Genomic DNA, 15552 nt, shown 5'->3' with positions numbered 1-15552 from the left:
CGGCCCCCCCCCCTTTTGGACATTTCTGGATCCGCCCCTGCTCCTCTCCTAGTAATTAGGGGATCAATAGTTGGTGTGCACATCCCTCCCCTTTCAGGTTCTCAGTTTGGTGATGACAACAATGGGAGAAGTGGTTTTGACGATAATGATGACAATGATGATGATGATACAAATGATGATGATGATACAAATGATGATCATGATAATAATATTTAAGATAATGATGACAGTGCTGTTGGTGACAGTGAGGACAATGGGGGTGGAAGAGTTTATGATGACATTTAATGAAGTTGGTGATTATGACAATGTTTAATGATAATGATGATGATGATGATGATGGTTGATAATGACATTGATTTTTATCTGCTTCACATTAACAGCAACTACACTCACCATTTACACGATGGAATAATGCTTTATAAACCAAGTCTCTAATTAAGCCCTAGGGAGTAGTAATTGAACCCAGGACCCTGGATTAAGAAAGCAGGCATCTTAACCACTACGCTAAGCTGCTGCCTATTCTCACTCCTTGCTATATAATATAATAACTCCTCTTCTTCATATAATTTCATTTGGCTTCCGATATATAATTTAGAAAAAATTTCTTCTTCCCACTACAATTTGGTTGAATCTTCTTCAGGTGAATGACCTATCCTGAGTTCATTTCGTCATCGTCTGATGTCATCCAATGACGTGCACCCTCTGTGTTTTTTTTTTAAGGCAACACACACTAAAAGCTTGTGCCTATTCTCAATCCAGGCTATAATTGTTCTTTAATGATTGCCAAATAAATATTATTATTATTATTAACTCCGTTCTTCAAGTAATTTCATTTGGCTTCTGATATATAATTTAGAAAAATTTTCTTTAGTTTGAAAGGTAATTTCTTCTTCCAGCTACAATTTGTTTGATCTTCTTTAGGTGAATGACCTATCCTGAGTTCATTTCATCATCGTCTGATGTCATCCGATGACGTGCACCCTCTGTGGTTTTTTTTTTTTTAAGGCAACACACAATAAAGAGGCAATATGGATCAGAAGAAAAAGAAACAACATGAACAGAGATGAAGGAGTCTACAAGCTATCTCATATTTACAACGACTGCCTACACCAACCCGGGGAACAGGGCAGCCTCCGGAGAAGACCTAAAAAAAAAAAAAGAGAGGGTGCACATCATCGGACGACATCATATGACGACGAAATTAACTGAAAAAAAATAAAATAAAACTTACCATTTTTGTGGTCTGTACATTTCATTTGAAGCAGTTGATGAGATAGACATCTAGCCAGTGATTTGAAAAGATCCTTAATGAAAAAAAAAATCAATTAACTTTCACTCATTTATTTATCCATTCATTCCCATCCAACAAGAAGCCACTAAAGCCAAATACTGTGCAGGGGGTTAGACACCTGGGCTTACAGTAGGGCTTTTGCCCCAAGACCCAACTTGTCTCTCATGGAAATAGTTAAACTCCGTATTGGGCATTACCTAGCATGGTCACTGACACTATTTTGTAAAATATGTGGCCAAGACAAGCACAACCAGTCACTTGTCAGAGAAAATGGAAAAAAAACATGATGGAATGTCAAATTTTTAAAGCCTATTTTATTGCACTAAACTAACCTTTATATATCTATACATCATTCTATGCTGTTATTTTCCCCATTTTCAATGTTAAAAAAACACTTTTTCAGGAGTTCATGATACTTTCTGCATGAGAATTGCCCAAAATCATAAACTTTGAAGGCTGATTTCTGATATATTGTTCTTTAAACAGTCGTATGTTTAAATGCTTGTAACTTCATAAGGAAATGTCGGATTTGAATGAATTTTTCCCCATTTTATAGCTCTTATTTTACTCTTTAACTATGTATTAATAACTTAAAATCAATTTTTGTGAGGAGTGACTGGTTTGGCTTCTCTTTGCCACAATTATGCTCATTTAAAAAGATCATATATATCCTTGTAATTAAATACAGATTGGATAAATTCTTTTTTTCTTTTGATTTTTCTAATTTACAAAACATTTTAATCCTAAATGTACATTCTTAAAATTAAAAACTAGCCTAATTTATGAGTCTATAACAGAACAATGAAACAGAATTATTTATGCACATATTAAATTAGGAAGAAATTTCACATTATATTTTAATTAAACACTAATAACTTACATATTAAAATACTGAATTCTAAAGTTTATTTGCATATCATAGACAGTATATTTTAGGCTAATGTTCTGTCTCCATTATCAATCTGAGGTTTTATGTGAGAAATACAAATGATCTGCTTATATATATATGGTCATGATGTCATATGACACCTATACAGTATACGGGCATTGAATCACAGGTACTTGTGAGATGAAACTTAATAGTGTGGTTACAGACCTAATAAACATAAGCAAGCTTATGGTGCTCAAATGTTGAGTGAGAGAATATAGACATCTGATGGCATACTATACTCGCTATGTAAATGTCATCGAAGCATCAAGCATATAAAACAAATTTCATAAATAGCAATCTTAGCGGTAGATCTTCATTAAAAAAAAAAAATCATGCATAATTTCAGTGGCAGATTCAAAGGAGCGCAACCGGACCAGAAAGTCCTTAAATTTTTAAAAATAAACAAAAAATTCTAGGAAAAAAAAAAATTATATTCAAATTTTATGTCAGAGTGCCATTTCCTGCCATCTGAATGTGGCACAATCAAGATTTTTGTTACCTCATTAAAACATATGACATGCCTCAATATGGTCATGATGACATCACATCATGACCATATATATGCACATCATGGTTTTATATGGGCATACAATAATTTTTTTGCCCAAGAAAATTTGATAATCTGGACAAATCTTTAACAGTTAGAGGACAAAATGAAATTCAATTAAAATATCAAAAGATTCTGTAAACAATTAAGGTCCAGTGAAAAGATAATAATAAGCATAATTTAATAATAAAAATTAAAAAGTTATATTTTAATGTATTTTAAATAATAAAAAAAATATATTTTTTTCAAATTAAAAAAAATTACCTTATTTGCAAATTTGTCATCCTTGTAGTGTGGGGTCAAATAGTTGACCACTGCGTCCGCTGCGACGCGTCGTATATCCAAACCAAGTTTAGCTTGCGCCTTTTGTTTGTCATACGACACACACATCCCTTCGTTATCAACAACGTCAGGTTCAAATGTGACTTTCTTCGTACTTTTAGCAGAGGAATCGTTACTATTATCCTCTAGTTTTCTTTTCAGCGAGGCTTTTTTGTCAGACACTGTTTCTAAATCCAGTTCCCTTAAAAAAAAAAATCAACACATTGATTGCATCGTTCTTTACTAGCAACCTCTATACATAAAACGCAGAGTGAATGATATATGAAATGCCTGGAAACATCGTAATGGTCCATTATAAAAATCAGTGGTCATAAAAGAGCTTTTATTTTTTGCAAAAGTTTAGGTCGTGAACAATATTTATATAGTATACATGAAGCTGCTACATACAGTAAATCACAGCCAATTGAAGGATGAATTGCTCAGCATGTTTACACTTCATGCAAGCACACTGACAATCTCATCATAGATACTCCTGCTGTACTGACACTGACAGATCAGAGCATTAATTTTTATTAAAGATGTACTGTCATATGACAAAACACAAAAAAAAAATCATAAAAATTATTCTTTATTAAATTAACTTGCTCATTTTGAAGTAACATATTAAAAATTATCAACTTGAACATAGACATTAGTGTATTTAAAAAATGTTTACACATACCTTTACAGTGAAAAATGATAGAAACACATTCAGTCACTGAAAGTGTTGTATATATTTTTATTATCGTTATCCAGTAAATAAATCATGGTAGGAAATGTTTAAATTCAATAATTTCTATGCTGAAGTTTAATTGTATGTTACTGTGAAAAAATGTGCAAGCTAATTTCAAAATTATTAAAAAATTTTTTTTTGTCATTTTCAAGGGACAATACATCTTTAAATAAATTATTTTATTTCATTTTCAATGTTCTTTTCAATTTATTATTTACTTCATAGGTGACAATAAAGCTTTATACAAACCTCTCTTTCTCAAAAAAATATTTTATCACTGGTCGTTTAGATGTAATTCTTCTTTCTTCAGCATTTTTAGGAAGATTTTCTGAAATTTCATTTACATCAGCTGGGTTACCGTGTCTTGCTGTGTGTGAAGCACTGGCGTTCCTTTCAGGTAATAGGTGGCTAGCGTTCTCAGGTGTAATGCAACCCACAAATGTATTTTCCTCTACGGAAGACTTTTCATCTGAATTTATTTTGAAAGTTCTTTGAAAATCTTCATTCTCAGTAAATGTTTGAATATTGTCTGCTTTATCATCATCATCATCATTCTCCTCTTGAAATTTTCCATTATGCTTACATTCCAACACTTCCTGACTTTGTTCTCCTATATCCAATGCCCTTCTAGCTGATTCATTTCGATTTTCTACATTGCAATTTCCATGTTTATGGAAGGGCTTTGTTGCCTCAGTCCGAGGTTTCAGATTTCCACATTTATTATAAACAACAGAGGCACTTAAAAATCCTTCATATTTTGGTTGATCACCATTTGATTGAGAATCAGGTTTAAATCCCTCCTCATCCCTCAATCTTTCAAAACCCATTTCATCACCAAAGTTCACTTCTAATTGGTCACTGTCACTTGTTGTCTCATCCAACAAGTCTGTTCGTTCCGAATTGCCCAAGCTTGACTGGCCCTTAAGCAGGCTTGCAGCAGTTTGGAATGCTGGGTAATTGTTTGGTGGATTTATTCTGCTCTGCCTAGGCTGTTTGAACTGTTCAAAAAAAAATTAACATATCAAATTTTCAGCAATTTTAAAAGGTATTGTAGGGAACAAAAACATTATGAAAAATAAGGTATTTGCTTTGTGGACAATTTTGACCAACTTTACTCTAGAATAATTCAACAAATCAAGGAAACGTGATAATAATTTTCTTTTCATAGAAATTGTAGCTATCAATGTGAAAAAGGCCACAAAGTGAAATTTTTTTCTAGAAATGTGTTAATAAAAAATTCTGAAGATTTATCAAAGAAGTTCTTCATTATTACAGTAACTAAAGGAGGTACAAATGGAAGGAGTTATTCCTACCATTGGTTTGAAATCTTCTTGCTCCTCCTTGGTAACATTTTCCGAACTGGTTGACGTGGCGTCAGCATCACCATCTTTAGAATGAAGTAGTGTGTGGAGCTGATGGCTTTTTGTACATTTCTTTATTTCGTTTGTCTGAAATACAAAAACAATTAATAATAAACATCTTTCCAATCAGTTTAATAATAAAGATTGTAAGGCGAGACATTTTTATACAATGTTTCACAAACCTGCCGCCCGTCAATAACGATAATTTTGAATAAAAATACAATTTTATATTTGGCTAATTAGCGCACCTGTAGCCAAGAAAAAAAAGTTTTTCTTGATTTTTATTACACCTGCAACTGCCTTGAAATCTCCAAAAATAAGATATGTATATTTCTTCCTAAATATGTAAATTTAACAATCCCATTACTACCCTGTTTACATACATACATTTGTATTTTTATTTTATCCTCCATCTGGATGTTTTTGGCAAAACTATTTGCTAAATAAGAAAACAAATTCGAAAACGCGATTCGAACTCACAACCTTTGGTTCCTTAGAACACATCATTAATCGACCGTGCCATCCATGTGATGTGTCCTAATAGTCGTAATGGCAGTAACGTACAGTCCTTGTTAAAACCCCTGTTTTGTTTTGTAGGTATAAGGGGCACCCTGGGGTTCAACTTTCCTGCACGTCGGTTCAAAATTGGCAATGCTGGACGCTAATAAATGTTTTGGTAACAACAATAACAATAACAACAGCAGTGAGGTTCTGGGGTCTCCCTTGCATGGACTCGAAAAAAGTCTCGCCTAATAGGCAAGATTTTTTCACCTCCAACAGCAAGGACATAACTTGCCAAATTACAGGATGTAATGTTGCTTTATGCCTGCCACTTACTGCGGCCGACGGTCATCGGCCGAAACGATTTTATGTAGAACGCAACGCCGCGACGCGTGTGCAACAGATCCTTTTTATTGACGATCTGTTCAGGCTGCCACTGACAATCAGCAGACGGCATTGCACCGTCTAGCAGTCACAGATAGTGGAGTTGGGGGTCATCGTGCGAAGCAGCGAGTGCCCGGCTTTAGAGGTTTTATGCGACTTGGATAGTTGTCGGATTATCTTACCAGACTGAACAGCTTGGCTTTGTACATGTTCACGTGGCGTGAAATTTGTAACATCGAGTGCTCACCATCAATGGCACAGCATCTTGGTTCCCAATCGCTGTGGGGAAAAAATTGACCTGTTAACATGATGATGATGATTAAGATGAAGATGTGATGTCACAAATAGTTATAACAATGATAATTATGATGATGACGATGATGAAAGCGAATGTTATTATTGTATAAAGATCAATTGATATGATTAATGATCGTTGGTGATGATGATAATGATCATGATGGTGACAATGATTATGATGGTGTTGATAATGAAGATTACTTCAATGATAAAAATTACTTATGATGTTGATGGTGACAATGCTGCTAACAATGATACTTTGTTATAATTTCATTGTTTATTTTATCAAGACTGTGACCAATGTAGTCAGAGTTTAAAATATGAAGTCTACAAATCCACATCTGTTAAAAATAATGGATTTAGTAAGGATAATGTGAAGATAAATTATGATGATGATAAAAGGGGATGATAATGATGATGATTACCATATGATAATGATTATGGTGACTGACTATAATTGCATGAGAATTATACAAGATAAAGAAAGATCCAGAGTGGACTAAAAGATGGTAATGTGAAAGTAAACAAGGAGAATGAATAGAAATGATGATAAGGATAATTACTATTAAGATGATAGTTGACTGATCGCAAAAAAGAATAATAATATAAGATGGTGACTATAATATTGAAGATTACAATGCAAAATGGCAAATACAAATATCTCAAACCTTGCAGCTAGTTTGTCTGGAATACTTTCATAAAAGGTCTCGAAATTTTCCTTAAGAGCTTTTTCTAGTAAGCCAAGGCAATGTTCTCTTGTCTGCAACAGAAACAAATAAGTGATAGAGTTTAAAAATGACTTACAAAATAAAGAATACAAGATAAAATCTATTGCCTCCAATAAATATGAAGAAAATAATTACACAATTACATACAATTCAAACAAAAAAACCATATTGAAATTGATCAAGAAAAAAGGTATTTACATAAAATTTCCATAATAATCTATTGACAAAAGCATATTAAAATATGTTAAATATGAAAATGCCTGACACAACTGCGCTTGAAATTGAGGGTGCCTGACTGAGCCTAGGTCTATCCCTACCTATCGTTTATTGTGCCGTAAAGCACACCAAACAAAGGTAGCATTCTTTTTCGTCGTCTTCTCATTAAAGTCAGACTCCGGAGAGAAAAAAATTGTTGATATGTTGCAGCACTGATTTTTCTAAGACAGAAAAAAGTTGTCTAACGAAAAACTGGGGAACGGTGAATGAGATACAGATTTTTGAATATTTAAAAACTGGGGGAAAAGGTGTAAAAAAGGGCGGTTACGATACTTTTTCCTCCAGTTTTTTAATATTCAAAAATCTGTATCTCATTCAGCGTTCCCCAGTTTTTCGTTAGACAACTTTTTTCTGTCTTAGAAAAATCAGTGCTACAACATATCAAAATTTTTTTTCCCTCCGGAGTCTGACTTTAAGTACAATGAAACATTATTGTGACAGCACATTTCCCAGAGTGAAATGGTATCGAACAATTTCATTCTTGGCCTAGGCCCATCCATCTCGCACAAAAAAAAGGGTCACCTGCTAGGTCAACAAAACGGATGTTTCGATGCTGAACACATTGCATTGTTGTCCATAATTGTGCATGATGGGATAAATTATTTGAAGGGTATTTTAAGATAATTTATCGGAGAAGTTATGCTGTGCTGTAGAAACAAGGCCTAAATGTGACACAGTCATTATTAAAAGACACCTGGTCAATAAACAAACCTGATAATGGAAATATTACATTACCTTTATCTTTAGGCCAGCTATTTTTGTACTTGCAGCATCTCTTAGTGGACAGTCCTCATCTAAAAAGAGCGAGATTTCAAAAGTTACACGCGGAACATAAAATAAACTCAACGATAAACTACCAGGTACAAGCTTTAGCAACCTATGAACTTTTAAAGCCTGTTAGAACCCAGGCCCTCACTGTGTTCGATTCGCAATGACGATTGTCACCGACAATCAGCAAAAAACGTCGCGTTGTCAAACACTCACAGGGAGCAGGAGTTGGATTCGTTGGCCGACAGTCGTACAATGAAGTCAGTGCCCAGCTTTACTGTTAAAGGTTAAAGGTTATTCATTTATATTGCGCAAATTAAATAAAAATACAGGTGTAAAACAGATACCTGGAACTTCATTTTCTTCAACATCAGAAATGTTCTGAAAATGAAAAAAAAAAATGTATACATGTTTAAGGGAATAAAAATCAATCATTAGAGAACACAGTAAACTATTTCACAATATAGAACTACAACATGTATGTTTAAAGCCTGTTTTCTACTGTTTGAAAGCATCGAGAAATCAGTAGTTCGAACTGTTTCTACTTTGCAAAGCGAAAAATGTGCGCAACCAATCAGAGCTACGGAACCGAACCGACATCTTCTATTCCAGCGAATAAATTCGCCTAGTGTAAAACAGGCTTCAGGAGAATTTACCTTTCGGCGTCGTTTGAATTCCTCCTTCATGAAGCTAGGTATTGCACTCTTACTAGTTGGTTTTGGTTCCTGAATTTCATCATCGCTGTCGGAGAAGTTGTCTGCATTAAATTCTGATTTACAAGATTCGTAATCGGAATAGAAGCTATAAATAGGAAGAAAGCAGTTTAAGTTTATATAATAGATTATTAACAAGTATTTAAAAAATATCATTTTATATAAATAAAACAGAATATAAAAGTTAAGCCCAGTACGTTGAGAGGGTGGACAGGTGGAAAAGTGCCCTAGGGTGAAAGAAAGTGGTGATAAAATGTCACCCATTTTGAACAACTACTCGTCATATAGCACTGGCATTTGAACTTGTACTGTATTGTTTATTTATTTATTCTTTTATTCATCCTGAATGGCACTTTTGATACAAACATACTGACTTCCACAGTGATTCAGTTGAAAATAAAAGTATATATAAAATCAATTGATAAAAGTAACTTAACTAATAAAAAAAAATGTATATATGTAAAATTATATAAATTTAGAGTTATTTCTGTAAAAACATATTAAATGTTTGCCATTTTGTACAATATAAATTTTTAATGGTTTTTCAAAAACCAAAATACATAAGTAAAAAGCTCATCATCACAGACGTCAAAATAACCATTCAGAAAAAAAGTCGCACATTTATCCATGATTCTTCTTTCTTTCTTTCTTTCTTTATTGTTTATCCTGAGGGACTGCTCAGGGATAAAATCCCTCAAAATATATCAAAAAATATATTCAAAGTATATCAATGATTGTAAATAAAAAAACTTTTGTTACCTCTCATATCCATGTCGCCCACCACCGTACAAGTCTGTAAAATGTGATCCCTTTGGAGTCGTTCCCATCACATCAGGTTTCTCGCTCTTCGGCCCTTTCTTCGTGTAGGCACTGGTACGCATCCACTCCACACGCTGCATTGTCTTTTTGCAGTTCTTGCAGAAGTCGCAGGATTTGTTGCACTCTGGGATGGGGTCCTCAAAATACCGAGCAATGTCAGCATGTCTGCATCTACATACAGAAAATAGGAGAATGTTAAAGATGTTTACAGAATTGCATTTGTGTTCACCATGGATTTGGAAACGCGAACAACCATCGGCACAGATTGTGCATGGCTTTAGAAAAGCTGGTGCTCTACGATTGACCACAGGACCCCAGAACTTAAAGGCAAGTGTCTTAACCAGCTGCTGTTTGTATACCACATAAAACTGCACAGGCCTACCAGATAAATCACACTCCTTAAACATGGCAAGATCAAAGCTAATGAATAAATTTAGTACTTACGACAACCCTTCGCAATAGTTGACAAACCTTTGGAAGCTTTCCATTGATGCCTTGTTGATGGCTGATGCAGCATCACCCTATAAGATATGGATTAGTATATATTAATAATACAGTGACAGATACAAACAGGAGACAGATAAAGGCAACCTGGGGCCAATGAAAGTGGAAGACCAACAGCGCTTTGACATATCTGAGAAAGCCATGGTGGGATGGATGTTCAATATCTCACTTCAAGGTAAATATTGTCAGACTAAACATATTAATTTTTCCAATTTAATTAAAATTCCTGATGCTGTGGTCGAAAAACAACAAAATCATAAAACCTTGATTGCCACCAGGGCTTTTACTTCAGGACTTTGGCAGGAGTTCTTAGGTCACCACATGGTTCAGATCCCCTAATTTCTGGTAGCGACAAAATTTTCCAACAAAAAAATCCCACAAAACATTATTGATTATAATCACCTTCTTTTTCTTCTTTGCTGCCATCTCTTTTTTCATGAAGAACGCAAGTTTATTCCGGTCATCACGGTTGTAATAGAGCCTGCAGAATGCCGGCTTCCCATCACGGCCAGCTCGACCCGACTCCTGGTAGTAACCTGCCATGGACTTGGGCATCGTAAGATGAGCCACAAATCTGAGAAGAAAAAGCATATGCACCATTGTATGTCTTGTGAATCAGTGTTACAAAGCATTATTTAAATTTATACATCACACTTGAGAAAACACTTTCTACGTCTCACATCTACGTATTATTTCATGCACCATAAGTATGTTTATAGGCCAATTTTACACCAACAATTCATAAAAATAAAGTGAATACTTCAGCCATTTAATGTCTTTTAAAGAAGCTATACTGACTGAGGACTGTAATCCATAATTCACAGAAGGCTCTTTATTATTTTCATGATTATTACATACAGGGCCAATATTGAGTCAATAAATAATAGAGGGCGCTATATACATATTATTTTGTCTCACTTATCAAACACTTGATAAACTTACCTGACATTAGCTTTATCCACACCCATTCCAAAGCTAATAGTCGCTACGATAACAGGAACGCGACCTTCCATCCAGTCAGTCTGAACTTGCTCCCTTTCGCTGGGTTTTAAACGTGCATGGTAAGCCTTGGCCTTCAGACCACGATAGCTGAGCTTTGCGGCCACTTCATCACAAGAATCTCTGCTTAATGCATAGACAATTCCACAGCCCTTGTCACCCTAAAAAAATCAAATGATTCTTATTTAAATTTTCATTTAAAAGTACTACATTAAGCCATACCTGCATTAAGCAATTAAAATACAGGTATTGATTTTCCAAGGTTTTTCTCCTATCAAAACTTTTATTTCAGTCATCGAGCTGAAACAAGTAAAGCAGCAACTGGAATTGAACCAGAAACAAGTAAAATGTCAGACACTTGGTTGGAGTTTTTTCTTTTGCTGCCGGGAGCTGGTGGGTTGGGAAGAATGCGCCCCTTTTGCCACCCTGTATTCACCACTGGAAGTGCATGTAAAAAAACACCTAGCACAAATGATCTCCACAGTTCAATGAACACACTGTGCTTATCACCAGTCAGCTAACTGAGTTTAGTGGATTCTCAAATATTTATCTTACCTCATCAGATTTTGCTAAAGCTCTCTCAGCAAATAACTTCAAATCTCCAACTACATCTTCCAACTGATCTTTAAAACGCACTTCATAAAATAAATTTGACCTAAAACAGCTTGTTTTGAACACTTCAGGTTTGTCCATATCCAAAGACTGCAGTATATCTCTCTTTACGCTTGGTGTAGCTGTCGCAGTCAGAGCTACACAGGGTATACCCGGCAGTAACCGTTTAACTCTTCCTAGCTTTAAGTAATCAGGCCGGAAATCATGTCCCCACTGCGATACGCAATGCGCTTCATCAATTACAAAATAACCTAATAGTTTTCTTTTTTTAAGATAAATTAGAGTGTTTTGAAAGTGTTGTTGGGCAGCCAGTTCAGGTGTGATGTATAAGAGTTTGATGGTTGGTTGTTTCTGGTTTAAATCGTCAAGGATCTCCTGTCTCTTTGTAGCACTGATTTTGGAATTTAGACTTTCCGCTTTAATATTCAATTTGTTTAAATGCTCTAGTTGATCTTGGATGAGCGCGATTAGTGGTGATATGATGATTGATATTCCTTGATGCATCAAAGCTGGAAGTTGATAACAAAGAGATTTTCCGGCTCCTGTTGGCATGGAGATAAAGACATCATTTTTTCCTGAAAAAAAAAAAGAATAGGCTTAAATTAATTTTACTTTGGATGTAATACTGATTACAGATAAAATATGTTCTGAATCGGGCAACAACAAAGCATCTCTAGACAAAGATGTTGTGTGGGCTGCACACATAGGTTTTTTAATTTATATCTGAGAAAAAAATGCAATAGGGCCGCCGGTAGCCTTAAGGGGCATTTACCGACACCGTAACACCGCTAATGGACTATATTACTCCACCCTAACCCTAACCTCAACTGCAGTCTTGCTATGTTATTGTTAAGGTTAGGGTGGAGTACTAAAGTGCATTAGCATCCACAATAACTGTTATTACTTCATCATCAATATTAAACAATATGTCTAGTTTTCAGCCTAGCTAGGGCCTAATATATTTATAATTATTTTGAGGTATAGGCTAGAGTCTAGCGCTGACTGAGGGTTTATGTCCTATTTTTTATAACAATATAATATATAGGCCCTATAGGCCTTTTTTTTTTCTTTTTTTTTTTTTTTGTCAAATGTAAACAAACAACATACCATCTACAACACAACGAACAGCCGCTTTCTGGATATCACTCTTAAAATATTTGTGTCCAAATGTCTTTTCTAATACTTCGTAGATTCTTTCTTCAACTGTTTTAGGAGCAGTAGTAACTACATCAGCCTCAGCTGCAGTAGTACAAGTACTACTAGTAGTAGGAGGAGCAGCTGATGGTGCTGTTGAGGCCGCATGTTTCGTCGTACCACAACTAGGCCTACCAACAATGAAATCCGTAATCTTACTACCATTGTTTACGTCTTTCTTAGGCTTCGTTTTACTAGATTTTTTAGATTTAACAGAACTAGTTGTCTTGAACTTCACAGACGACATACTTATTTAATTTAGAACCACATCAATACATATACAAAATAATAAACAACAGACTAAAAGCAAAAGTCAGAAAAAACAGTATCCACCTCTTGTGTTCACGTACAGACAGGCAGGCCTAACGAACGAACTTGTCAAGCGTGACATGACCTTACAGGTCAAAAACTTTAACCAATCACTGCCGTAGATGGTACCGCATAAGTACATTGTGTAATGTTTATATAGGCTACTGGTACTCATTTTAATATTTTTGGAATTACTATTATAATAGAGGTATTATCTTCTGGTAATATAATATATAACATACATTTTATTATCAGAATAATAATTGAAATATAACACTCTCGACTAAACTAAACACTGATAGCTAGGGATTTATAATTGTTTATACGTACATTTTTATCACGAAATGGTAGCTGAACCTGACACGTAGAAAATATAGCTATTTAATTTTTCAAAAGTAAAAATTTTAACGTAGCTATTTTACACGTTCGGGAGTGTGTCCCCCTCCCCCGCCACAATAGCTAGGGTCGCGTAGTGTTAAAAAGGGGAGATATTTAACACTATTTGCGGACAATCTCCTTCTTCATGATCGAATGTCACCGCAGCATAGTCGTCATTATCTGACTGTTCAGCCCACTTTTGGAATCACTAACCAATCTGTAACATACAGCCCATCTGTTGGTTTTATCAAAGAACTTAAAGCCCCTTTCCCGGAAAATTTCACTAAAAACTGACTTTTTTTAGAAAATATTCATTTGCATTACTCCAATTATTATAAATCATGGAAAAATATTGGCATGAAAAAACGAGAAATACAGACTATTTCTCATAAAATATTACCATTTTCTGGACGAATTCATCGTTACTAGGCAAATTCAGAGGTTGTAGATCGCATCCACTGTAGGAATGTCTAAATTCAGTTAAACTAGCAATTCCGTATTATATTTATAAATCTTTATAACATTATACAAAAATTAGATTTTTCTTAAAAACTGAAATTTTGCCGGGAATGGGGCTTTAAATAGCAGAAGAATGAGCTGTTCCGCGTATTTGCATGAAAATCGATGGAACATTCGCCCTCCTGTGGTTGCAGTAAAATTTGAACATTTTACTAAGTGGAGAAACTAAAGGAAACAAGCGAACAAGAGCTGCGCCTTTATTAATTTTATATAGTGCCGCCGCGCGCTTGCTGTAAAATTGCTCTCTGTGTACCCACAATGCCTTTTGAACGGATGTTCCACTATATTGGGAAGCTGCTCTCTTCTTCTGCTATTTATTATCTTTGGTTTTTTTCAAAACGAAAACTTTTTCATTCACAAAGCTTTTTTTCATGACATTGCGCCCATTTTTTTTTTTTTTTTTTATTGGCGTGCTATTATTATTATTAACCTATATTTTTACTATTGATTATTGGTCTCCAACATTTCGTCGGTGTGTGTGTACTATGTGCCATTTTTGGTTCGCAGTTATTCTCCATATTTGAAGATTAATTAATTCCCATTTTATGAATGATGTTCATTTATTTCCATTTTTCCTCCGCAGCATAAGAAAACAAATTCTACCTAATTTAGCAATTTAAATGTTGCTGGTTGGTACGCATATACATTATGTGTGGTGATGTATGTCGCACTTATAATCAAAAACATTCATTTTTTGTTAAAATCCAATTTTGTTCCGATCTGTTTTTTACTCAACTGACAAAATTTAAAAAGATAAAACAGTCTCTCAGTTCAGTGGTGCATAACACCTTTTATTTTACCAGCTCAATACACAAGGGTTACATTAATATGAAAATATATAATACAGATATAGGTATAAAGATATCAAAAATTGTGTATTAAACGAACTGTGTAAGGATCCCTGTCTAGAAGGAAAACCTTGTCTCAAAGGGATCTCTAAATAAATGAATAATAATAAAATAAATAAGAGAGAATAAAAAAAAAGAACCTTTTAATCGAAGCTCGACCACGCCCACTTTGCTTTCGTCGGGGAAATCTGACTCCTCGTGGGGGAATCCCCCTCCCACCGTCGGGGACCTCGGCACCCCCACCCCCCGTTTAGAAAATCCTGGTGCCACCCTTGCTCTGGACCAAAAGAAGATAATGTTTCGGCTCGGTGAAGGGAAATCCCCAGCGTAGTGGTTCATCTGGAGCCGAATTCACGGGGCCAATTTGTGACCATCGAGACTAAATTCTTTGCACTGTACAGTACTTCAGTACATTAATTTGCAGCTACAACAGGCCACCGTACCATGTGAGCCTGTCGCATCCTGGTTTGCTGAACTTTGTACACAAACACGTCACAATCCGGCATGATCTATTTTTTG

At 35.0% G+C, this 15552-nt stretch overlaps 1 protein-coding gene across 1 annotated transcript in view; it reads right to left on the bottom strand.

Annotated features, from left to right (window-relative positions):
- The window catches only part of LOC117101502 (ATP-dependent DNA helicase Q5-like), a 14967-nt gene extending 1633 nt beyond the window's left edge, over positions 1-13334 (bottom strand). Inside the window, exons 1-15 of the mRNA XM_033241477.1 lie at positions 12893-13334; positions 11729-12360; positions 11117-11334; positions 10577-10748; positions 10115-10191; positions 9611-9841; positions 8795-8939; positions 8486-8519; positions 8106-8164; positions 7035-7126; positions 6252-6348; positions 5137-5271; positions 4073-4821; positions 3034-3292; positions 1232-1304 (exon numbers count right to left, since the gene is read on the bottom strand). Coding sequence (XP_033097368.1) covers positions 1232-1304; positions 3034-3292; positions 4073-4821; positions 5137-5271; positions 6252-6348; positions 7035-7126; positions 8106-8164; positions 8486-8519; positions 8795-8939; positions 9611-9841; positions 10115-10191; positions 10577-10748; positions 11117-11334; positions 11729-12360; positions 12893-13226 — 3307 coding nt within the window. The 5' untranslated portion in view covers positions 13227-13334. The remainder of the gene's footprint in view (positions 1-1231; positions 1305-3033; positions 3293-4072; positions 4822-5136; positions 5272-6251; positions 6349-7034; positions 7127-8105; positions 8165-8485; positions 8520-8794; positions 8940-9610; positions 9842-10114; positions 10192-10576; positions 10749-11116; positions 11335-11728; positions 12361-12892) is intronic.
- Between the last annotated feature and the right edge of the window lie 2218 nt (positions 13335-15552).

This window comes from Anneissia japonica, unplaced genomic scaffold (genome assembly GCF_011630105.1).
Source record: "Anneissia japonica isolate Jap-2015-1 unplaced genomic scaffold, ASM1163010v1 scaffold287998_len430063_cov162, whole genome shotgun sequence".
NCBI classification, from domain to species: domain Eukaryota; kingdom Metazoa; phylum Echinodermata; class Crinoidea; order Comatulida; family Comatulidae; genus Anneissia; species Anneissia japonica.
Note: the sequence above shows the minus strand (reverse complement) of the source record. Positions and strands in the feature narration are given on the sequence as shown.